The following is a 25,074-nucleotide window of genomic DNA, read 5'->3' as shown; positions in this document are numbered from 1 at the left end:
CTACACAGATTTGCGCCATCCTCCCCACCTATAGCACTCTCGGCAGTCTTGTGAAAACCTTGACGATACATATTTTAAAGCGTGGCTTCTGAATATTTCATTTCAAACGGAAAGTGAATGTTTTATGGCGCTATATCCCCTTTCAGATGGGGTTTACCTGTGGACTCAGAACAGTAACTTTATTTGTTTGTGTGTATTTGTTTTATATATATATATATATTTATTTATGTATAATTTATTTTATCAGAGTGCTTGCTTTGTGGATCTGCTATGGAGCGAGTTACTGCTCTCAATAGCTGCGTATCAGCGACATTCTGCCTTCTCCTCCTAAACGCAGCGTTTCGCCCAAGGTGAGCAGCCTCTCTAGTTGCTCTGTGTCGTGTAAACTCACCTATCGTAAATGAGTTCGAATGACTGCATTTCTTTCTATTTTTAGCGATTCTCGATAACCATTGAGTTTGTCAATTCAGGATAGTGGCGCCACGCTAAATAATGTGAGTTAGATCCGAGTTACAGAAGAAGAGATGCAATTATTTCCATAAACTCCCTAAGCAATGTTGTATAAAAGGTGGGCTCCAGAAAACGACGGGGTAACATAATTTCACATCCAAGTGATGCAACAGTAGAAGTATATTATTAGTATCAACAAATAGATACCATTATTAATCAGTGTCGAGTATAACTGTTCCGCACGCTATATAGGACCCAGGAAATGAGAGTTGTCGGTAGCTAGTATTTTCCTCTCTTAAAACCAGTCGTCCATTTTACCACCTGGAGAAGGGGTCTACGTTGTCCGGAAACCTCCAATAAGAATCATGAGAGGTTGCTCAAATGCAATCTGCCATTTGGTAATTGTCTAACTGAACGTGGTTGAGAGCATTATTATATGGCCTCTCATGCACGAATAAATGATTCCCTCTACTAAACTTTCTAAAGCAGCTAAGCAACTCACACTTGTTATATTGACTGCCAGTTTTTGGCAGGTAGAAACATGCTTTTATGTATATATATATATATATTCATTTTCCCTCACGCACACACACCACATGTGGATCTAATGTGCGCGTGCTGCACCTTAGCATCAGTCTGAAATAAATGTACAATTAGTTTTTTGGTAACTGAGTGGGACATTAAACTATAAATTATATTGAGGCTTTATTCCGTTGCCAGTATTCCCATGGCCTGTAGATGGAGTTGGAGTACAATATTCCATAAAAGAAGGCCTTTCTAGAGTGTAAAAAATCCATTGCAACCTATAATCCAGATCAGATTAGATCTTCTTCCACACTTTAATAAAAGTGAAGTACCAGCTCAAGGCAAAAAACAGAGCCTAAGTCCTGACAAGAGTGTGACACAGTCCCGAGATTGCGGGACGTCAGCGTCTTCATTCAATGCTTTGGTACATTGGGTAGTTATTTGATGTTTCAGTAACTCCTTTTTGTTATATAGTTCGTCCTTGTACAATTCATAAAATAATAGAACATTCTTGTGAAAGGTCATTTGATTTGTCCCAATTTCTCTTCCATCACTGTTTATGAACACGAACAGGTTAATGCATAATATAAAATGCACATACACAACCAGTTATTTGGATTCTAGTCACTTTTTAATATACAAATTATTTGCAATATGGCGTCGATTAACATTTCAAATTATGATACACGTGATGTTTCCCAACCAACTTCCAAGCCGGAAAGTTTTTTGCAAACATGCAGTTCAATAAATCATGTATAATGTACATTACTAACAAGACATCATATGCGCTGTGAATATTTTTGTATCTTCCCTCCATTTGTAGCATGGTGTCAATCGATACTATCTTAAAAGTTTTCATTTTTTATGTCCTTCAATTAGTTAGAATATGTCATTAAGCTCCATTTCGTATCAATCAATTCCAAAAACAATGGATTTGCTCTCCATTAAGTCGTGATTTAACCGTTTAAGGCTATTATCTGTATTATGTTGTGTAATTAATACAAAATAAATACCGCTGCATCTAACAACGTATTGTTGACGCTCCCAGAGGTTTGTCAATAAACTTTTTTCCTAAATTTAAGAGACGTCCAGATCAGATTGTAAAGACTTGAGCACACAATCTAGGCTGATACTTCAATGCGGTACTGAGGGGGTGCTGCATTGTCAGAGCTTCTGTGTTTAGGGTGAGACCTTAAAGCGCTCTGCCCTCGCAGGTGGAGGTGAAAGATCCCACTATTTGAAGCAGAGCAGGGAATTCATCCCAAGTCCTGGCCAACATTTATCCCTCAACCAACACCTGAAACAGATGATTTGGTTATTTGTTTCATTGCTATTTGTGGGACCTTGTGCCAAAATTGGTTCATGGATTTCCTACATTACAACAGCCACGACACTTAAAAAGTACTTCATTGGCTGTAAAGCACTTTGGGAGGTCCTGAGATCATGAAATGCACTATATAAAAGCACATTCTTTCTACATTAGATATGAGAAACAAACATTGACTTAAAGAGGAAATACATTGTATTAGGAATCCAACTTCAGTTACTGCAATAGCCTGGGACACTGAACGACGTTTCTTGTTTGAGTCAGTGTTTAGTTTTTGTTTCGGTGAGAAGTTGTGTCAGAAGAGATTTTAAACTTGAAAATATACATATCTGGCTACAAAATGCTTATGTGCTGGAGCAAAACCATTTACATGGACGTTTCTAATACAATAATACTAAGGGTAATTAAAATAGGATCTAAATCAACCTGTATTAATGTATGTAATTACAAGTAAAGTGAGTGTATAAGCTTTTTAAAAAAATAGTTATTTAAACAAATTATTGTTGGCTTTAAAAAGTCAGATGATCCAACTGTTTTATGCATTTTCCAATTACATTCAGAACCTTAATAGATGATTTTTTTTGAAACTGCAAGGACTGCCAAGAAGTAAACCAGGATTCATGCCAAAAAACTTCCGTTCTCTTTATGCCTTAGTTACATCATTCTTGTTAGAATTTTTTTTTAAAGACTTGCATTTATATAGTGCCTTTCACGGCCTCAGGACGTCCCAAAGCGCAGTACAGCCAATGGAGAACTTTTTAAGTGCAGTCGCTGTTGTAATTTAGGTCCCTTTGCCATGTTTGACCCACCTCTGGGGGATCCTGAATTTGAAAAAGTAAATGTCCAAAAATGATTTTATTAAAATAATGATCTTAAGGCGTGCAGTTACACAATAAATACAATCATTACGATTGGTTTCTCCCTACTTAGAACAAAATACCTGGAGTTCCCATGATTACTCCTCAATCTCATCTCTTAAAAAACACAATTTAATTTCCTGTACAACCTTCACAACATTTCTTCATCTCTAAAATGTAAAGGTGCCGTTTTGTCTTCTCTTGAGGCTTTGATTATTTTGAGTCTCTTGAAAAGCAACATAACAATTACACGAGCAGGATCCAAAATGTGATTGAAATATAAGTCAGATTTTTCTGCGATATGCAATCACGTGGTGACTAGTGACTGATACTGACGTGCATGGCCTTACCCGGGTTTCTGGTTGCATGGTACCTTCCAATGTGGCAGATTTTAGAATACTGAAAGAAGAGAGTATTGGGGGATCAGTGAATATTTAATGCCATATATCTGGTTCATGTCTTTTTCTTAGCTCTGGAATGTCTGATGAAGCCAAGAACAACATCACAATCTTCACCAGAATCCTTGACAGTCTTCTGGACGGATATGACAACCGTCTGCGGCCAGGCTTGGGAGGTCTGTAAAGGGGCATTCGGTAGCATATGGTGCAGTAAATGAGACAGATACGCACTGGAATTCTGACATGTGCAGTACGTGGAGACACACAACGCAAGTTGTTAGTAAGATTCAGTATATCAGTGCTAGTTACTGATCTTTAAATCAGGATAATAATGCTAGTACTGGGTACTGGCAAGAATGACTAAACTATTGTTGGGTACAGCCTCTTTTAGAAGTGTGATAACATTTGTAAATGTGGAAAACTATGGCAGATGAAATTCGACGTGGTAAGTGTAAGGTATAACATATATTGGAAGAAAATTGGTGACGTGTCACTCTATGAATGGCGCGGAACTGGATAAGGGATGAAATTGAGAGAGATCTAACGGTGTTGGTACACTCGGCACTTAACATGTTCAGAGAACGCCGAGCAGCAATCAAACAAGCAAATACAACGATGCATTTCATTGCTAAATCAAAAGGGTATAGGTCAGAGGATGCCATGCTCAAACCATACAGTGCTCTGGTCAGACCCCACCTTGAGTACTGTGTTCCGCTTTCGTTAATGAGACACATGGGATTAAATTATGAGGAAAGATTGAAGAGGGATGCTTCACTCCTGAAAGGTGATGTAACTAAGGCATAAAGAGAACGGAAGTTTTTTGGCGACATTACACATGTGTATCATATTACATGGTATAAAGTAATAAATACAGAGCACGGCTTGAAATTATGAATAAAAATAGGACAAGGAGGCACTGGGTCAATCTATTGATAAACACATTTGAGACTGATATCATGGATTTCTTCTTCAAGAAGGAATTGGAATAGATTTCTGGGTCGGGTAGTGGAGCCAAAAATGGTAGAGTTGTGCTAGTTAGATGCTGTGAAGTGGGATTATAGGTTTTTCTAGATGGATGAGCTAAAATGGGCCAAATGTCGTTCATCATCCCTACTTGTCATCTTACAAAATGTTAGTGGCCTACTGTTATTTTTGTAGTAAACTTTTATTTTAGTGGCGAAGGCCAATGGTATTCTAAAATCTTCTGCAGCCGTCCATTGCGATCTGCTATTGTTGTGGTTCATGCCTGTTGAAACTCCTGTGCAAATGTGAATTCTGTGCTTGCCTCCTTGCTCCAATCACATCAATGCTAATTCATTGAGAAACAGAAAACACATCACGGCTTGCAGTTCCAAGGTTTTGAGAATTGTACATATAGCCTGCATACTCTAAATAAAACCCTGGATTGAAAGATAAGGAACTGTGTTTGGATTTCCCCGCCCCTCACCAAAACTATACCCTATCATGCCTCAACCTGGCAGTGGAGATTCTTTTAAAATTCAGAATAGCCATTCACACATTTAAATTTTTACGTGTGATCTTTGCCTGAATATCCAAATCTCAACAATTGATATAAGATCAACAGATTTTCACATATCCATTGTCACTTCAAAATCGAGCGTTTTACTTTAATCATTAGGCCTCTAACCAGAGGGACATACGGAATTTGCATTGCTCAAAATAGCTGCACGATGGCAATTAAATTATCCTCAACCTTTTCAAAACAGCCAGGAAAAAAATGAAATTTGTTTGTTTAAATTGTCAATTAGTATTTGGGTATCATTGGCCTTAGCAACAGGTGTGTCTGTTTATATTGAATGTTTAATTGTAAATGCAAATATCACGTTCAATGCTTGTACAGTGCCATTGAACTGTATGATTTCAAAGTCTGTGATCTAGTATATATTACACTTTAAATGGTTGAACACATTTGTACTTTGCAAAGTTTTAGGTATACAAGGATTGCTCTTCAGTCAACGTAACGCCACCCCTAATTTCAGCTTTGATAACAATTGGATGCTTAATAACTTCGAGAGAATGTGAAATGATCAATGACAATCATTGCTTAAAAGATTTTTAAAATGACAGAAATGAGGAACGTTTGAATTTTTCGTGATTAATCTGAAATAGCCTTTCAAAAGCAATAGAGCTTCCTGTCCAGGGTAGTCTTGCTGGTAGCTTGAAGCAGACAGAAGTTTTGATAGACAATAACTACCCTAATTTGGTCCTTCATCAGAGCGTGTAACACAAGTTGCGACTGACATCTACGTAACGAGTTTTGGGCCCGTCTCAGATACAGATATGGTAAGTGTCAATTTTTTCTTGATTTGTAATAAAACCCATCACCGTCAATCATCAAAACACGAATTAATTTTGACATTTTATTTTTCTCCCTTTTTATTAAATCATGCAGAGTGGAACCTTTGTTGAATAAAAATAGTTTCCTAGCTCCGACTTTGCTTTCGTAATGTCTAATAGGAAACACAGCATTTATCAAATTCTCCTGTTATGCAAAGAGTGCAAAAATTATGAACAAGCTTAAACTGATGCAACGAGTCAGCTTTTAGGGAGGAATATGAATTTAATTCATATCTTTTCATATATATTTAATATGTCCTGCTGTTTCCAACAAGGATAGAGGCAGTAATCACGCATATATTAGCAACCCAGTCAATGCAATCCATGAAGCTAATGTGTTCACTATTAATACATAAAACATTATTTAATTCGTATGCTGTCAAAAGATTCAGCGAGAAGCAGTGAAATAAATGAGAAATAGGTGTCCTCAAAATTCAGAATCAGTGTCTTATTAAACACGCTGTAGTCTACTCATGGCTATTACGGAAATTCATGTAACTGACAGTAAATTATTTGTAAGAGACAGACGGTTGTTGTGTTTCAATTATCAGACTCTACCTTACGATTATTATTTTTCTCCTGTACTATTCAAATGCACTCCTGTGACAGCGATTGCGTGAATGTAAAGATTTGGAATCTATCCATTTCTGCAGGAATACACGATAGACGTGTTTTTTCGCCAAAGCTGGAAAGACGAGAGGTTGAAATTCAAAGGTCCCATGACCGTTCTTCGTTTAAATAATTTGATGGCCAGCAGAATTTGGACCCCAGACACCTTTTTCCACAATGGGAAAAAATCGGTGGCGCATAACATGACCATGCCCAATAAACTGCTGAGGATAACTGAAGACGGAACACTGTTGTACACAATGAGGTGAGAGAAGAAATCCTTCTGACACATTAACGTCTCGGAAACATTGTGAGTCATTCTTTGGGACTTGCTTGATTAAACAAGTAGGTGCCGTTTCTATGAAATTGAGAAAATCACTTTTGATAGTTTGTTCTAAGTCCTTATCCGCTACTGTCATACGTAAGGTAGTGCAATGACTTTGGAGTGCCGTGAGAACAAATATAAATTAGCATAGAGATAATAATTATGGTTTAATCAAAGTTATTTATGGCTAATTCATTTTCAATGCCTACGCTAAAACCAGACTCTTGTCATCACTCTATTTGGTAATAGATTCTAGAGAACGATGTTCACCTATCTTGCCTTGTAGCAGTAAATGTTTCCCTCCCACTATTTTCTTCCGTACCTTTGTTACCTTTGTTGAAGAATGATGTCTGCCTTAAATCAACTATTTCTTCTGGTTAGCCAGTGTTGAATGTGTTCAAAACAACTAATTTAACATGCTGAAAAAGTACTCCAATTTAAAGGGAAGTTAATTCTACTGAACTATCCTACACGCCCTCTATGTTATAAAGGGATGTATTTATACTCTTTCTGGCCTTTTTCAGTTGCCCATTTTTACTGTGCTGAACTGCTGCTTAGTCAGTTTGGGAGCAGACATTTTGTCTCTCCCTTATACTATCATGACAGCATCCTTCAGATGAAATATTAAACTAAGGCACCACCTACCTTGTCCAGTGGTTCAAGTGAACATTAAGGATCCCTCAATACTATTCTAAAAAGAGCATGGAGATCCCTCTGTCTTCACCAACATTCCTCCATCAATACCACCAAAATCAGGTCATTGCTGTCTGTAAGGCATTGCTGTGCACAAGATGACTGCCACATTTACCCACACAACAGGAACTTCTCAGTGTAATTCATTCTATGTGAAACGCTTTGGGATGTTTCTGAAAGTTGTGATAAGATGCTATATAAATGACATTTCTTTCTTTTTTCTTTCCACCGCAGTGACATTGTGGACATGGAATGCTATTCTCAGCTACTCATGTTGTCACTGGAGTGGAATATTATGGTGCTTCATGGAAGTGCAGTTTTATAGAACTGTCTACTCTCAGGCTGGTTCATTTAAGCGATGTAGTTATAATGAATAAGAAGGATTCTGTTTCCTTGCAACTCAGCAACATAGGATGGATTTGGTCCATTAGAATTTTGTACAGTAGAAATGGTCAAGAAGGGGTCTTTTCATTTGAATTCTACATAATGGGTATATAGGGGATATAGACTGGAACTCCACATGGTGATTGTATTTAAGAAGGAATTTAATACAGTTGAATTTCATATTATAGTGGGCATTGAGGGACAGCATCAAAGACTGATGGGCTGCAATCATAGTTCGCTGCTCCACTGAGCTCCCAATTTTAGCTGTGCTGCAAAGTCATTGAACAGAGGGCAGACACCTCCCTGCAGAGGAAAGGGAAATGGATGTGAAATTTTCACAGGATTACTCTCTCATGCTTCCTGGCCAAGAGTGGCATTGTTGGTGAATTGGAACTAGACCACCCATATAAATCTGTATGTGGTGTTTGGATGACATCGGCATGGTTGGTAGCTATTATCTTGAATACAAACACAGTTATAGAATTAATGTCATATGCCCACTATATTTATGATATAGACTGTGGGGTATTTGCATGTGATGGCGGGGGTAGATGTCTTGGTAGATATTGATAGGTAGTTGAATTGTTTTACTGGTCACATTGAATGATTAATAATTGTGATGTAGTCAATTCTAATGTATGCAATGATAATCCACAACTAATTACCAGGAAATAACATTTTCTGTATATATTTTGTAAGGTTTTTGAATATTTGGTGTTAGCTCACCATGGTTAGGCAAAACATCCACTTGCTTTTATAATTCAGAACAATCATAATAATGTAAGCTAGGCTACGTAGATGGGCACGATGGTCATTGTTAAGATAAAAGTTTAAATACTTTCAAATCTAACATTAATATTCTCGGTAAAGTAGCTTCTGATGGAATGTGTATTGCTAGGACTCCACTCAAATAGATAGCTATCACTAACACACCCATACCAGAAACCAGTGGTGGATTAACATATGGGCCTACAGGGTAATATAGTCCCCATGTAAAGTTAAACATTTTCATTTACGCGTATCATATTGTGACATGATTTGCTTTATTACTGATGCAGTATATTAGTATTTCTTCATGAGTTTTACTACACGTTTGTTTTAATGGATCGGGGTGGGGGGGGGTTACGGTTGTATGGGGGGTGGGGTGGGGCGGGGTGCGAAGGGGCTCTGAATGGTCTTGGTGTCCGGGGTCCAACGAATTCTTAGTCCAGCTCTGCCAGAAGCACATTTTGTTTTGGATGATTTCCAAAGTCAACCTTATAATAATTTGCAACTAACACTTTCTACTTCAAGATACATTGATAGAGAAACTCAACTAATGCTGTAGTGGGAAAAGGGAAGTAACAACAAGCAATATCTTATTCCTTTGGTGAAAACAAGGGGGCCAAACATTCACAGCAGCACATTCCCACCCTAATACTCATAGTGGGACAGCAGAAGGGCAGCAGAATTCAGCTAGGTCCCCAGAATCTCCATTTGGCCGTAAGGGGGAGGAGCCTTCACCTGCCCTAAACAAGGCTATTGATGCTGGAGTGGTGGGCCTTGGATCAGGGGTCTTTATTTTGGGAATTCTTACATTCCCAACCTCTGGTGAAAGCAAGAGTACCAAGATGTTGAGGTGCAGGGCATTGACATAGCCTGGACCCCTAAAGAGGAGACCCCATTTTTTCTGATAGCTAATTATTAGAAGACCTTCTTATAGAGAAAGCCACAGGGACAGTTCCGATCTTTTTTTTCTCAGACTGGAAATCCAGCTTGCTGTTCCAATGGTTATGACGGAACATCCCTCTATGGGCTTGTGCAATTCCAAAGGTAATGAGGGATCCATCTCGTATCCCCGAAAGGTCTGCCAGGGTCAGTACAGAGGTTCCTGCCAGGCACAATTCTGGTCTAAATTTCTGGAACACTGCCCTGTGGATTTTTGGCCCCAAGCACTTTAAAGAGGAATTCAGTTAAATTAATGCTGTCTGTAAGTAGAAAATCTGTCCCCTTTTATGACTAGTGTTTACTTGTATCTGAGGAGATGATTGTGCTGGTGATGGTACTAGAAAAGAACAGGTTTTAAGAGAAGGTTAATCAATTTGTTTACTTTTGTAATTCTTCTTTGAAGAAATAATAGAAAGAGTAGACAATGGTCTATTGTAGTAGATATAATATACATAGACTTTAAAAAAGGCCCTTGATAAGGTACCACATAGTAGACTCATGTGGAGTCAGGGGATAATTAGCAGAACGGATAGCAAACTGGCTACAAAACAGAAAGCAGAGAATAGGTGTTAAAGGTAGTTACTCAGACTGGCAGAAGGTTCCACAAGGATCGGTGCTGGGACCACTGCTGTTCACCATTTACAGAAATGATTTAGACGCAGGAATCGGAAGTACAATATCAAAATTTGTGGATGACACCAAATTGGGGGGGGGGGTATAGTTAATACTGAGATAGGCTGCGACAAAATACAAGTAGACGTTAACAAACTTGCAGAATGGAAAGAATTTCAATATAGATAATTGTGAGGTATTGCATTTTGACAGGAGGAATAAGGAGGCCACCTATTGGAAAATAAAAATCTAAATGGGGTAGCGGTGTTAAGGCATCTAGGGTCACAGATTCACAAATCATTAAAAGTAGCAACGCAGGTTAACAGAGCCATAAAAAGTGCACACAAAGTACTGGGGTTTATTTCTAGAGGAATATCATTCAAAAGCATAGAAATTATGTTAAACTTATATAGAACATTGGTTAGACCACTCTTAAAATACTGTGCAAAAAGGATATAGAAGTACTGGAGAAAGTTCAAGAACGATTTACAAGGATGATACCAGAACTTAAAGGGTATAACTATCATGAAAGACTGAACAGGCTCGGGCTCTTTTCTCCAGAAAAGAAAAGACTGAGAGGTGACATGAAAGAGGTCTTTAAAATTATGAAGGGGTTTGGCTGTTTCCATTTGTGGGGGGAGTCCAAAACTAGGGGCCATCCATACAAGATAGTCACTAATAAATCCAATAAGGATTTCAGGAGAAACTTCTTTACAGATTCACAAATCATAAAAAGTGCAAACAAAGCACTGGGGTTTATTTCTAGAGGAATGTCATTCAAAAGCAGAGAAGTTATGTTAAACTAATGTAGAACATAGGAACATAGGAACATGAGTAGACCATTCAGCCCCTCGTGCCTGCTCCGCCATTTGATAAGATCATGGCTGATCTGTGATCTAACTCCATATACCTGCCTTTGGCCCATATCCCTTAATACCTTTGGTTGCCAAAAAGCTATCTATCTCTGATTTAAATTTAGCAATTGAGCTAGTATCAATTGCCATTTGCGGAAGAGAGTTCCAAACTTCTACCACCCTTTGTGTATAGTAGAAATGTTTTCTAATCTTGCTCCTGAAAGGTCTGGCTCTAATTTTTAGACTGTGCCCCCTACTCCTAGAATCCCCAACCAGCGGAAATAGTTTCTCTCTATCGACCCTATCTGTTCCCCTTAATATCTTATAAACTTCGATCAGATCACCTCTTAACCTTCGAAACTCTAGAGAATACAACCCCAATTTGTGTAATCTCTCCTCGTAACTTAACCCTTGAAGTCCGGGTATCATTCTAGTAAACCTACACTGCATTCTCTTCAAGGCCAATATGTCCTTCCGGAGGTGCGGTGCCCAGAACTGCTCACAGTACTCCAGGTGCGGTCTAACCAGGGTTTTGTATTGCTGCAGCATAACTTCTGCCCCCTTGTACTCTAGTCCTCTAGCTTTAAAGGCCAGCATTCCATTAGCCTTATTGATTATTTTCTGCACCTGTTCATGACACTTCAATGATCTATGTACCTGTACCCCTAGGTCCCTTTGGACATCCACTGTTTTTAACTTTTTACCATTTAGAAAGTACCCTGTTCTATCCTTTTTTGATCCAAAGTGGATGACCTCACATTTGCCTACATTGAATTCCATTTGCCACAGTTTTGCCCATTCACCTAATCTATCAATATCGCTTTGTAATTTTATGTTTTCATCTACACTGCTTACAATGCCACCAATCTTTGTGTCATCGGCAAACTTAGATATGAGGCTTTCTATGCCTTCATCTAAGTTGTTAATAAATATTGTGACTAATTGAGGCCCCAACACAGATCCCTGCGGGACTCCACTAGTCACATCCTGCCAATGTGAGTACCTACCCATTATCCCTACTCTCTGTCGTCTTTCGCTCAGCCAACTTCCTAACCAAGTCCGTACTTTTCCCTCGATTCCATGGGCTTCTATCTTAGCTAACAGTCTCTTATGTGGGACCTTATCAAATGCCTTCTGGAAGTCCATATAAATAACATCCATTGACATTCCCCTGTCCACTACTTTAGTCACCTCTTCAAAAAATTCAACCAGGTTTGTCAGGCACAACCTACCTTTCACATATCCATGCTGGCTCTCTCTGATTAAATGAAAATTCTCGAGGTGTTCAGTCACCCTATCCTTAATTATAGACTCCAGCATTTTCCCCACAACAGATGTTAGGCTAACTGGTCTATAATCTCGAGGCAGTACAAAGAAGGTTCACTCGGTTAATCCCGGGGATGAGGGGGCGGACATATGAGGAGAGGTTGAGTAGATTGGGACTCTACTCATTTGAGTTCAGAAGAATGAGAGGCGATCTTATTGAAACATATAAGATTGTGAAGGGGCTTGATCGGGTGGATGCGGTGAGGATGTTCCCAAGGATGGGTGAAACTAGAACTGGGGGCATAATCTTAGAATAAGGGGCTGCTCTTTCAAAACTGAGATGAGGGGAAACTTCTTCACTCAGAGGGTGGTTGGTCTGTGGAATTTGCTGCCCCAGGAAGCTGTGGAAGCTACATCATTGAATAAATTCAAAGCAGAAATAGACAGTTTCCTAGAAGTAAAGGGAATTAGGGGTTACGGGGAGCGGGCAGGAAATTGGACATGAATTTAGATTTGAGGTTAGGATCAGATCAGCCATGATCTTATTGAATGGCGGAGCAGGCTCGAAGGGCCGATTGGCCTACTCCTGCTCCTATTTCTTATGTTCTTATGTTCTTATAATTCTCTGGTTTCCCTCTCTCTCCTTTCTTAAAAAGCGGAGTGACATGTGCAATTTTCCAATCCAGAGGGACAGTTCCTGAATCTAGAGAACTTTGAAAGATTATAGTTAGGGCATCTGCAATGTGCTCACCTACTTCCTTTAAAACCCTGGGATAGAACCCATCTGGTCCTGGGGATATGTCACTCTTTAGTGCTATTATTTTCTTCATTACTGTTGTTTTACTTATGTTAATTTTATCGAGTCCCTGTCCCCCGATTCAATATTAGTTTTCTTGGGATTTCTACTGTAAATACTGATGCAAAGTAATTATTCAACATGTCTGCCATTTCCCCATTGTCAATGACAATATCCCCACTTTCAGTTTTTAAGGGGCCAACACTACTCCTGACCACCCTCTTTTTCCTAATATAACTATAAAAGTTCTTCGTATTGGTTTTGATATCCCTTGCAAGTTTCTTTTCATACTCTCTTTTTGCAGCTCTTACTCTCTGTTTTGTAACCCTTTGTTGATCTTTGTATCTTTCCCATTCGCCAGGATCTGTGCCATTTTTTGCCTTTTTGTATGCCCTTTCCTTATATCTTATACTGTCCCTTACCTCTTTAGTTGTCCATGGCTGTTTTTTTTGGCAAGTAGAGTTCTTGCCCCTCAGGGGTATAAACCAATTCTGTATCACGTTAAATGTTTCTTTAAACATTTCCCACTGATCATCAGTCGTTTTACCCATTAACAGATTTGCCCAGTTTACTGTGGACAGTCTCTGTCTCATCCCATTGAAGTCGGCGTTACCCAAGTCTAGAATCTTAGCAGCTGATTCACTTTTTTCCCTTTCAAACACTACATTGAACTCGATCAATGATCGCTATTGGATAGATGTTCGCGCACAGTTAATCCGTTAACTAAATCTGGTTCACTACTCATTACTAAATCTAGTATGGCTTGCCCCCTTGTTGCCTCCAGGACATACTGCTGTAGAAAACTATCCCGAACACACTCAAGAAATTCACTACCTTTCTGACAGTTGCTAGTTTGCTTTTCCCAATCTATGTGAAATTTAAAGTCCCCCAATTAAGACCACTATGCCTTTGTTACACGCTTGTCTAATCTCTGCATTTATACAGTCTAGCACTTCAGAGCTGCTGCCAGGCCTCTTATATACAACTCCCACTATAGTCTTAGATCCTTTCCTATTTCTCAATTCAACCTATCGTTATATCCTCCTTTATCATTGAAGTGATTTCATCTCTAATCACTAAGGCTACTCTTCCCCTTCTTTCATTTTCCCTATCTCTCCTGTAGACTTTATAACCCAGTATATTTAGTTCCCAATCCTGACTATCCTGCAGCCATGTCTCAGTAATAACTATCATGTCATACCCTCCAGTTTGAATTTGAACCTGTCGTTCATTTAATTTATTCCTTATACTCCGTGCATTCGTATATAGAACTCTTCGTTGGGCCACACACCCTAGCCTGACCTTCAGCTTTGATGCTGGGTTAATCCCTTACGCCTTCTAGTTTTCACTTTATCTGTAGTGTCAAAAGTACACTTTCTTTCTGCTGCTCTACGCTTTTCTCTTTCACTTGTTCTTGAACAACTGTTTGTACTATTTGTATTGTAAATTTCCCTTGGGTCTTCCCCTCTCTTGCTGCTCTCAACTTTCCTCCCTTCTGACTCCCCTCTCAGGTTCCCATCCCCCTGCCACTCTAGTTTAAACCTTCCCCAACAGCACTAGCAAACACCCCCGCGAGGACATTGGTCCCGGTCCTGCTCGGTGTAACCCATCCCTCTTGTACAGGTCCCACCTTCCCCAGAACCGGTCCCAATGTCCCAGGAATCTAAATCCCTCCCTCCTACACCATCCCTGCAGCCACGCATTCATCTGGTCTATTCTCCTGTTCCTATACTCACTAGCACGTGGCACTGGTAGTAATCCTGAGATCACTACCTTTGAGGTCCTGCTTTTTAATTTATCACCTAACTCCTTAAATTCACCTTGCAGGACCTCATCCCTTTTTTTGTTCACCCTCCTTGATTAGACCACCCTTAGAGTACTGTGCAAAGTTCTAGTTTCCAGTAAGCCTCTTTAAAAAAAAATCCTTTCATATTTTGTTGGAATTATAGCAATCAATATTTTATAAAAGTTTTTTCCTGTTCTCCTGACCTGGGATTTCAGACAAAAGGGAAATATTTCACTCCCTACTATATATAAATTGGAAAAAAGTGGTACATTTGTTAATTATACCTTGCATTGCATGTGTTATGATGTCTGCATTCTCAAAATTGTTTGAATGATTTAAAAATGGTGTATACCTTTTTTGTAGAGTAGAGATATCCATTTTATAAATCTATTATCAAAGAGTGATCTGTATTCTGATTTGAGTCAGGAACTGGGACCATTGGTCAACATTGTTACAATTCATATAACCTGAGAAATTAAATGAAATGGGTTAAGGGTAGCTACTCAAACTGGCAAAAGGTGGGAAGTGGTGTACCCCAGGGATCGGTGCTGGGACCACATTGTTGTTCACAATTTACATTATCGATTTGGATTTTGGAATCGGAAGTACAATTTCAAAATTTGCGGATGACACCAAATTGGGGGGTGTAGTTAAAACAATGGAAGAATGTATTAAAATGCAAGAGGACATTAATAAACTTGCAGAATGGACATGTAATTGGAAAATGAATTTCAATATAGATAAGTGTGAGTTGGTGCAATTTGGTAGGAAGAATAAAGAGGCCACATACTGCTTGGTTAATAAGAATCTAAATGGCAAAGGGACCTAGGGGTACAAATACATAAATCACTAAAAGTAGCGATGCATGTTAATAAGGCCATAAAAAAGGCAAATCATGCATTAGGGTTCATTTCTAGAGGGAAAGAATTGAAAAGCAAAGAAGTTATGTTAAACTTGTCCAGAACCTTGGATAGACCACACTTGGAGTATTGTGCACAGTTCTGGTCTCCGTATTATAGAAAGGTTGTAGAGGCATTGCAGAGGATGCAAAAAAGATTCACAAGGATGATACCAGATCTAAGAGGATATCCTTATCAGGAAAGGCTGAACAGGATGGGGCTCTTTTCTCTCGAAAAGAGAAGGCTGAGGGGTGACCTGACAGAAGTCTTTAAGATAATGATAAGGTAGACGTAGAAAAATGTTTCCACTTGTGGGGGAGTCTAAGACAAGAGTTCAGACATATAAAATAGTCACTAATAAATCCAATAGGGTATTCAGGAGAAACTGCTTTACCCGAAGAGTGGTAAGAATGTGGAATGCGCTATCACAAGGAGTAGGTGAGGCAAATAGCATAGATGTATTTAAGGAGAAGCTAGATAAACACATGAGGGAGAAAGGAATAGAAGGGTATCCTGATAGAGTTAGCTGAAGTAGGGAGGGAGGAGGCTTGTGTGGAGCGTAAACGCCTGCATAGACCAGTTGGGCCAAATGGCCTGTTTCTGTGCTGTAGTTTCGAGTAACTCGATATATAAATACTCAGAGAGAGATGAGAATTTGGAGCTCGCTACCGCATGGAGTGGTTGAGGCTAATCACATAGATGAATTTAAAGGGAAGCTAGATAAACACACGAGGGAGAAAGGAATAGAAGGATATGTTGATCGTGTGAGATGAAGTAAGGTAGGAGGAGGATCGTGTGGAGCATAAACACCAGCATTGACCTGTTGGCTTGAATGGCCTGTTTCTGTGCTGTGAAATTCAATGCAATTGTTGCCAGGAAATTATTGTTGCAAGCATTTCCTGTATTGGTGATAGTCAAATTAATAGATGGAGAAAATGGTTGTCAAAAGATGTTTCCTGTACAAGTTTATGATTAGTTCTGAAAATGAAACTATGAAGATGCCCTAATCTTAAAAAAAAGGAATTGAAAGAATGATTATTGATATGAAGTGTTCGATTCCAGTATGATTCCATAGCTAGTCACAACAGAAATCTGAATAAAACTGCATTCTATATAAAGTAGTCCCGACAACACAACAACTATACTTGAAGTCTACCTCTAAACCAAAATACATTTCTGACGAAGGGTCTTTGACCTGAAACGTTAACTCTGTTTCTTTCTCCACAGAAGCTGCCTGACTTGCTGAGCTTTTCCAGCATTTTCTGTTTTTATTATATGGGGGTTAAATTGGTTAACCCCTGAAAACGGGCGCTGGGACCGTAGTGCGCGATTAACCTGCGCCCGGCCGTTGAGATGCAGGCAGCACATAACATTCGTGCTGCCTGATGATTTCTGTGATTGCTGCGTGCAGCCAGTGCTACCTGCACTGTTGATTGGCTGCATGCAGCTGCAGGGGGCCCAATATCGGGAATGGCTAGCACTACTTAGAGGCGGCCTGCACCTCTTAAAGAGGAGGTGCACTGTGGTTGCAGGGAGACCTGGAATTGGTATGACAACTAATTTTGTGCTGGAATATACTGAGGAATGGTTGGGCCTGCGAGAGAACGTACACCAAGGTTTTCTGACGATGCACTAGAGGACTTGGTGCAAGAGGTGGATGCATGGAGGGGCATTCTTTACCAGCAGAGGGGCAGGAGATGCTAAAGAAGCAGTGATAGATGAGGTAAATGCCAGGAGCATCACACCACACACGTGGATGCAGTGCAGGAAGAAGTTCAGTGATTTGATAGAGTGGTCAAGATGAGTTACTTCGACTGTCAAGTGGCATATCCTACCAACTGCCTCATACTCTGCTCCTTGCACTATACCCCACCCCACCCACCTACCAACAAACTCTTTCCATCGGTACGCAACTCTTCAAATAACACGCTGCATCTCACCCTCACACACTACCACTCTTGCAAGCCTCACAGCCACAACTCACAGTTCACACACACTCGCAGCTATTCAAACATGACAGCTACATCACCCAAACATCTTGCAGGACACTCACTGACACACTTCCCTCTTTCTTGCAGGAGAAGGTAGTGTACAACACTAGGCAGCAGGAAAGACCTGGGGGAGGACAGTCACGCTTACACGTTCTCACCCCTATGGAAGAGACAGTGCTGTCTATCAATGGACGGGTCATCGCTGTGGCCGTGGCCGCTGGCGGTGCTGAAGGTATCGATGATGAGGGTCTCTGCATACCTAATCTTCCTTCTCGCTCCGCACTTCTCCCTCATCCCACAATCTTTTTCTGACTCACATGCTGTGCATGGTGTCAGCACACACGTCTTACTTTCTCCTCTGCCTTCACCACAACTCAACTCGTGTCCCTTCGTCATTGCAGATACCCAAGACTGGAACTGGCACCATCAGAGGAGGTAGAGGAAGATGACAGTGTCACTTGATCTTACATTTCCAGCCACCAGCACAGATACTGACACTGCACGTACTTTAGAGGCTAGGATAGAGGAGGGAACTGCAAGTGGTGAGACAACAGGCAAAAGTGCACATGAGACAGGGCAGGGGGAACAGGTACCGCAGGTGCCAGCTCTCCAGAGGGCAAGGTCACACATTAGTTCTGCTACAGAAGAGTCAGATGATGACTTTGATGGCTCAGGCTACAGAAGAAGGCTGATGGGTGTACACAGCCAAATGCTTAGTGCACTGGCAAGCCTGCGCACAATGTCAAGGGGCATGGAGTAGTCCAGCTCCAACTTGGCACAGGGCTTTGCGCAGAGTTTGGAGTCCATCCTTTCCCACATGGAACGAGTGGTTACCTCCTTCAGCACACCTGTGGAACCCACCATGATGCAGCGTCTGATGACCAATGTCACAGTTTCCACTGCAGCACAAACATCTGCCATCCAAGGTTTGACTGCTGCGTTTGGAGCTTAGACTGCTGCTATCATGACTCTGGCTTCCACTGTGGAACGAGGCTTCCAAGATGTCACAGCACTCCAGCAATCTGTTCTCCAGTAGATCACCAGGACTGCTGAGGTTCCGCCCTGTGCAAGTGGCAGTGGCACCATGGAAGTCAAACCTGCTGCCCTCTCTTAGGATGACAGCATTCCTGCTCCCACCTCTGCTATTCCACCAGTGCCCTTGCTGTTACCTGTCAGCCAGCCAGGCCAGACTGCTGCAGCCCAGGTCGAGATGGTGCAGTCTGAAGTCTAGCCCTCCTGGACCAGAGCTGCTCGAGGTCGTCCTCCAAGGCCATCGGCACTCTCCTCAATTGAAGGTCAGCAGCCTTCCACCACCCGTGCTCCAGCCACTAGGGACGTACCTCGTAGGAGGACTAGGAAAGGAAAAGGCACATGAACGACAGGCGCTAATAAAATGCACAAGGGTGAATAGTCTCATTTTGTTTGAATAATGACGTGTTAATTGATAAATTTGGAATTGGATTTACATTTGGTATTGGTTTTCATTTCTGCGATGGGCTGAGGGAGGGAGCAATGTGTAATCACAAGGTGAATGATTTGATGGTCATGTGGGAGCAGAAAGGTAAGGAATGTGGGACTGTTGGTGAATGGTGGGGTGTCGTTGAGGTTACTGGTGTCGCTCATTAATCAGCTGATAACGCAGAGCCCTGGCAGACAGGGCCTGTCTACCTTGTTGCCTCCCTGCCTCTTCCTCCACTTCCTGCTGCACTTCCTCCTCCTCCTCCACTTCCTCCTCCATCTCTTCTTCCTCCTCCTCCTCCTCCTCCTCTGCCTCTTCCTCCTCTTCCTCTGCCTCTGGCTCAGGTTCTCACCGGATAGGCGTTGGCAACGGCTTTTCCCTCATAATGATGAGGTTATGCAGCATGCAGCTTACAACGACAAATATTGATACCCGCTCAGCTGTGTACTGCAGGGCTCCTTCAGGCAGTGGAAGCATTGCTTGAGGATGCCTATGGTGTGCTCTATGATGTTCCATGTGGCAGCATGGCTTTTGTAGGCTTGTTGTGCACATCTGTGTGCGTTCCGGACTGGAGTCATGAGCCACTTCATGAGGGGATAACCTTTGTCGCCCAGTAGTCAGCCTTTGACCTGTCGTGCTGTTTGAAATATAGTTGGCACGTTGGACTGCCGCAGAATGAAGGAATCAAGACTGCTGCCAGGATAGCAGTGACCTGCATGATGTGCTGTGTGTAGTTGCACACCAGCTGCACACTGAGGGAATGGAATCCCTTTCTGTCCATGAATATGGCCGAGTTCAGATGTGGAGAATGCATGGCAATATGTGTGCAGTCAATGACACCCTGCACCATGGGGATGCTTGCAATGTGAGCAAACTCTCGTACTCACTCATGTTTCTTGTCTCTGTCCAGGGGAAATGTGATAAATTTGTCTGAGTGCATACAGAGCCTCCATGACCTCCCTTATACAAATTGCGAGATGTTGCTTATATCGCCAGCAGCAGCCTGAAAGGAGTCAGAGTCATAAAAATTAAGTGCCACGGTTACCTTGACAGCCACAGGCAACGCTGTCCTTGCCCTGCTCTGAGGTTGCAGTTGTGGCTGCAGTAGGTGACAAATCTCAGTCATGACCTCTTTCATGAACCGCAGCCGTCGGATGCACTGGTCGTCACTGAAGTTGAGGCAAGGGAATTGGTCTCTGAAGATCCTCATTGGATATGGCCTCCTGCTGAGTGTCCTGCACCTCCTCCTCCTCCTTCCTCTTCTGACAGCTTGTCCTGCTCTGCGTGACCTCTCTACATGCTCCCAGTCATGTTCAATTCCAGAGGAAGCCCTAGCAGACCTGGCAGCAACCTTGTTCAGCACACTACTTTAAATGCCACTAACATTACTGCACGACCAGCCAGGCCACTCTCTATATAACATTGCAACTTTCTCCAAGTATAGGAAACTTCCACAAGCATCCACAATTGCACCAGCAGTCATAATAACTAATCCAACTAACCTGTAACTCCTGCATGATCCCCTAAAATAGCACTGGTGGGGTCCTTCATGCCCTTTAACTCCTGTTCAGTTGTGGGAGGTGAGGACAGTGCATTGGCTGGAGCGGGGAGTTCGAAAATGGCACCAGCTGCTTCAAATCAGCGTTGCACACTGATTAATCTCCCTACTTTACATACTGCCGGCATTCCTTAGGTGCGTGTGCGCAAACGCCTTTATCAAGATGGTGTCCTGCGCATGTCACACCGGAAGTGTGTGCGCACATCTCAGGTGCCATTTTTGTGGCTTGGGAGCTCATGTAGTGCCTCACAATGGGGGCTGCACGGCCCAATTTAGCCCCCTATGCGTCATTGAAGCTGAAACTAGTGTACGTGTCACGTAGGAGCCATACTCCAACTCATCCAATAGTTCATCATTTGAATCCTATCCTTTACTAAGTCGAGCTTATCTCCATTGGCTTGCCAATGCATTGATTTCAAAATCCACATCCTCCTTTATAAATTCCTTTGTGGCCTAACCCCACCCTCCCTCTGCAACTCTTTTCCAGCCCTGTATCCCATCTGGCATCCTCTGCTATTCTAAAACTGTCCTGATTGTGCATTCTCTAGCTCTGCTCACCATTGGAGGCAGAACCTTATGCCCTGAACTATGGAATTCTCTCCTAAAATATTCTATCTTGCTACAATTCATCTCACCTTAACAAGCCTCCTCAAAAGCTATCTTTCCGAACATGCCTTAGGCCACCATCCCTAGCTTCTGTTCAGTGTTTTGTTCCCCTTCTTGTAAAGTGCCTTGAGATGTTTTGCAATTTGTAAGTTATTCTTTACTGCAGTCCTGCGACAGCATTTAATATACTCTTAGAATTAATGCTCATAAAAGTCATTGCCACTTAAAATGCAGCATACTGTGAGAAAGACCTTCAGAAAGACCTGGACAAAAGTGCCTGTAAAAACATCAGAGATTAAATCCTGTGTCTATTGATCTGTGACTGACTAAAGAAAATGTCATTTTAGCTGCTTCACATGATTTGACTCTACATCTAATATTTGAAATAAAATGTACAACTAAATTCTATCCCTGCTTACTAATTGGCACAATGTATGTATTTTGGGGCTGTCCTAAGATCTGTAAATTCTGTGATGGAGTGCTAAACAGATATAAACAAGATTCTGGCTATCCACATTGAACAAGGCCATGCTTTGTGTTCTTGGTATCTGCATTCTGACCCTGCATCTGGTGGAGACATGCAGAGACTGATAGAGATTTTATATTCTCAGCTGGAAAATGCATCTTGCTGAATTGGAAATGACCTGATTCACCCTCAAATCCGCAATGGTTGCAAAGTAAGTGAAAGACAGTTGAGATAGATATAATACCATAAGATATTAAGCTATGCATTTAGAAAGGAGACCAAACTCATTTTTACCAAAGCCGACTTTTACCAACCAGTCAGTGAATTCCTGTGAGTAAAACTGATTGTCTGATGGTCAATCTCCTCTCTTGTGTCTTCAACAGGACACAGCTGACTCAACTGCATTCCCTGATTTAAGCTGTCAGTTGTTCATTTTTAATTGTATCTTTTTATTAATAGATACATGTTTAAATGTTACTACTCTACCTTCGTGGTCTGTCTTAACGATGAATCATAATGCACTGTAATTTTGCTAATTGCTGTGCACCTGCCAAGTTTAAAAATGTGTGATTCTTTGGTCTTCAAAGTAGGCTACCGATCCTCTGTGTAGTCATGTTATTGAATATTGTTTTGTATTTATACATTTTATCCTATACGAAAGCACAAAATATATAATACAGCCTAAATCCACCAATCAGGACTATTTCACATTTAGAGCCTAGCATAAGGTTATTTTATATTCGTTTCTGTATTCAAAAGTTATCACCAGTAGGAAGAATTAAATATATGCAAATTAATATATATACCAGATGCTATATACAAAGTAATATGTGCACAGTAAAATATCTTATATTTTTGATACGTGCAACATAATTTAGCTCTGTATTTTTTTCATTTATAGTGCGCACAGCACTTTATACCAATGTAGTCCTAAATTATATCAATCATATTGAGGTGTATCAGTAAAAATAATATATTTCCATTTATATGACAATACAATGTCAAAACAACATGACCAAACAACTTCAACTGATTTTTTGGGGTAATAGAACCACAAAAATACCTAACTAAATTCAGTTTTAATTGAAAACTTACTAGAAAAATGAATTACAAATGCTTTCATTCATAAAGTGAGTATTATAGCTCAAGTTAATATACCCAAGGCACTTGATCTTGTTTCTATTCATAATATATGCAATGTATTGTACCCCCTCTTTTTTCTGTGTAGCATGAACATTATTCTTATGCTGCTTACATTTTTCTTTTCAGAATATATTTTGTCATGTCATTGATACTTAACTATACCTTGTTTAATGCACATTAAAACCTTATGTATCACTTCAAAGTCCTGACTAGGTATTTGCATCATATGTTTGTTTTTTGTAGGTTGACTGTCCGTGCTGAGTGTCCTATGCATTTGGAAGATTTCCCAATGGATGCTCATGCCTGTCCTCTAAAATTTGGCAGTTGTAAGTAGAGAAATGTTTAAGGACAAATCATTTCTGTTGCTCGTTGTGGGTGATATTGTGGGTGTAGTGCAGTTTCTCAGCAGATGGATGTTAGGTAGAAGATATGGCCCATTCAAAGCATAAAGCTATCACTGAGTGCTTTAAAGAAGAAATATCACCATTATTGTGATTTATATCAATCAATGTTAATTGTATTCAGATGGTGCATATCAATTGGGAACTCTCTTGTATCCATTTATAAGAGAGCTTAACTAGGGTGTGGTATTGGTGTAAATGTGGTGCTCTGTGAATAAAGGCTTGGAAGCAATTGAAGACTAGGCTCTAGTATTCTATCCTTCACCATCTGGCTATCCAATTTATAGCAATTATTGCCTTTCAAATAGTAGGTGTTCACTATTAAGACCATTGCTAAAGAAAGTCCTCCCATCAGTGGCCTTTTTAAAGGAGGCAAGGTCACCATCAAGACTGTTTTATTGAAACAATCTCATTATTATGACTTCTTTTAAAGTAAAGTACTAAAGAATTATAACTAACATTAACATTCCATTGTTTTGATGCTTCATTCTATTATTTTTAATGGGACAGACATTTGGAATGTTATGCTTAAAATACTTTAGGCAGTTTTCCAGGAATTAATGCATTCATTTATTATTGAGCTGTTATCACTAATTCATTGCATATTATCTAGTAGTAAATTAGGACATCAATTCGTAATTATTTAAATTTTTCACTCTATCCGGTGAAAGTCAGCCATCGACCAGTGCATTTTAAAGAAACTGATTGTGCAGTTGGTAACAAAGAGCAGAAAATGATAATTGAAGAGGATTCATACAAGAAACATGTGTTAGAACAGTTAGCGTTGGCAAAATAATACATCAAATTCAAACTTGTTAGTTATGGCATAAACCTGCATTGTCCACAAAAGAGGGCAATTGAAAGGTTTGGGTCTTTATTGGTGAGAATGTTAGCCAAGTTTCTAAAGTGTGAGTAATGGAAAAGACAACAGGGAACATATTAATGACTTAAAACATGTGTCTAAATGTAAAAATAGCACAGAACAAAAAAATGTTCTGCAGGGGCATATGCAGCCACATACCCCAAAAATGACTGCTAAATGCTTCAATCTTCTCACTAAGGAATCCAACACATCGTCAGAATCTTCTAATTCTGGTAAGCATTACATAATTTTAAAAATTACTTATCAGTAAAAAATAATAGTCTCAAAGCTAAAATAGGCTCAGCAATAATATTTCTTAAAGTTGTGTTTAATTCTTATGTCCACAATTATTTACTGTGCTTGAAGTAAATGAATTAATTATATTGATTCATTGTCTTATGCAACAATCAACATGCGGTTTATACATAGTCTAAAATTAATAAATCAAAAGATTCTTTCATGTTTCCACAGTTCATTCTTTCACATGCAGTTCTTCAGAATCGCACGAAAAAGCCAACTCCATCTCAGATGAAGAGAACAAAGGTAATGAGGAGGACGATGAAATGTCTGGTGAGAGGAAGCTTACCAGAGTCTGGAGAAGACAAGGAATCAGGGGTTCACACCTTACACTCTGCTGTCGTTTGGTGGGAGCACTAGTAGCAAGGATAGGGAAAATATTAGCCACAGTTATTAGGTGCTGGTTCTTCAACACACATGAACCAAGCGTACAATGGAGAAGGAC

General features: G+C 40.4%; 1 protein-coding gene across 1 annotated transcript in view; it reads left to right on the top strand.

The window, feature by feature from the left end:
• The first annotated feature begins 270 nt into the window (after window positions 1-270).
• The window catches only part of LOC137332366 (gamma-aminobutyric acid receptor subunit alpha-1-like), a 38,381-nt gene continuing 13,577 nt past the window's right edge, over window positions 271-25,074 (top strand). Inside the window, exons 1-5 of the mRNA XM_067996132.1 lie at window positions 271-350; window positions 3,630-3,733; window positions 5,794-5,861; window positions 6,569-6,789; window positions 23,313-23,395. Coding sequence (XP_067852233.1) covers window positions 271-350; window positions 3,630-3,733; window positions 5,794-5,861; window positions 6,569-6,789; window positions 23,313-23,395 — 556 coding nt within the window. The remainder of the gene's footprint in view (window positions 351-3,629; window positions 3,734-5,793; window positions 5,862-6,568; window positions 6,790-23,312; window positions 23,396-25,074) is intronic.

The sequence above is a fragment of the Heptranchias perlo genome, chromosome 14, assembly GCF_035084215.1.
Source record: "Heptranchias perlo isolate sHepPer1 chromosome 14, sHepPer1.hap1, whole genome shotgun sequence".
Classification (NCBI taxonomy): domain Eukaryota; kingdom Metazoa; phylum Chordata; class Chondrichthyes; order Hexanchiformes; family Hexanchidae; genus Heptranchias; species Heptranchias perlo.
This window is presented reverse-complemented; position numbering and strand designations above follow the sequence as displayed.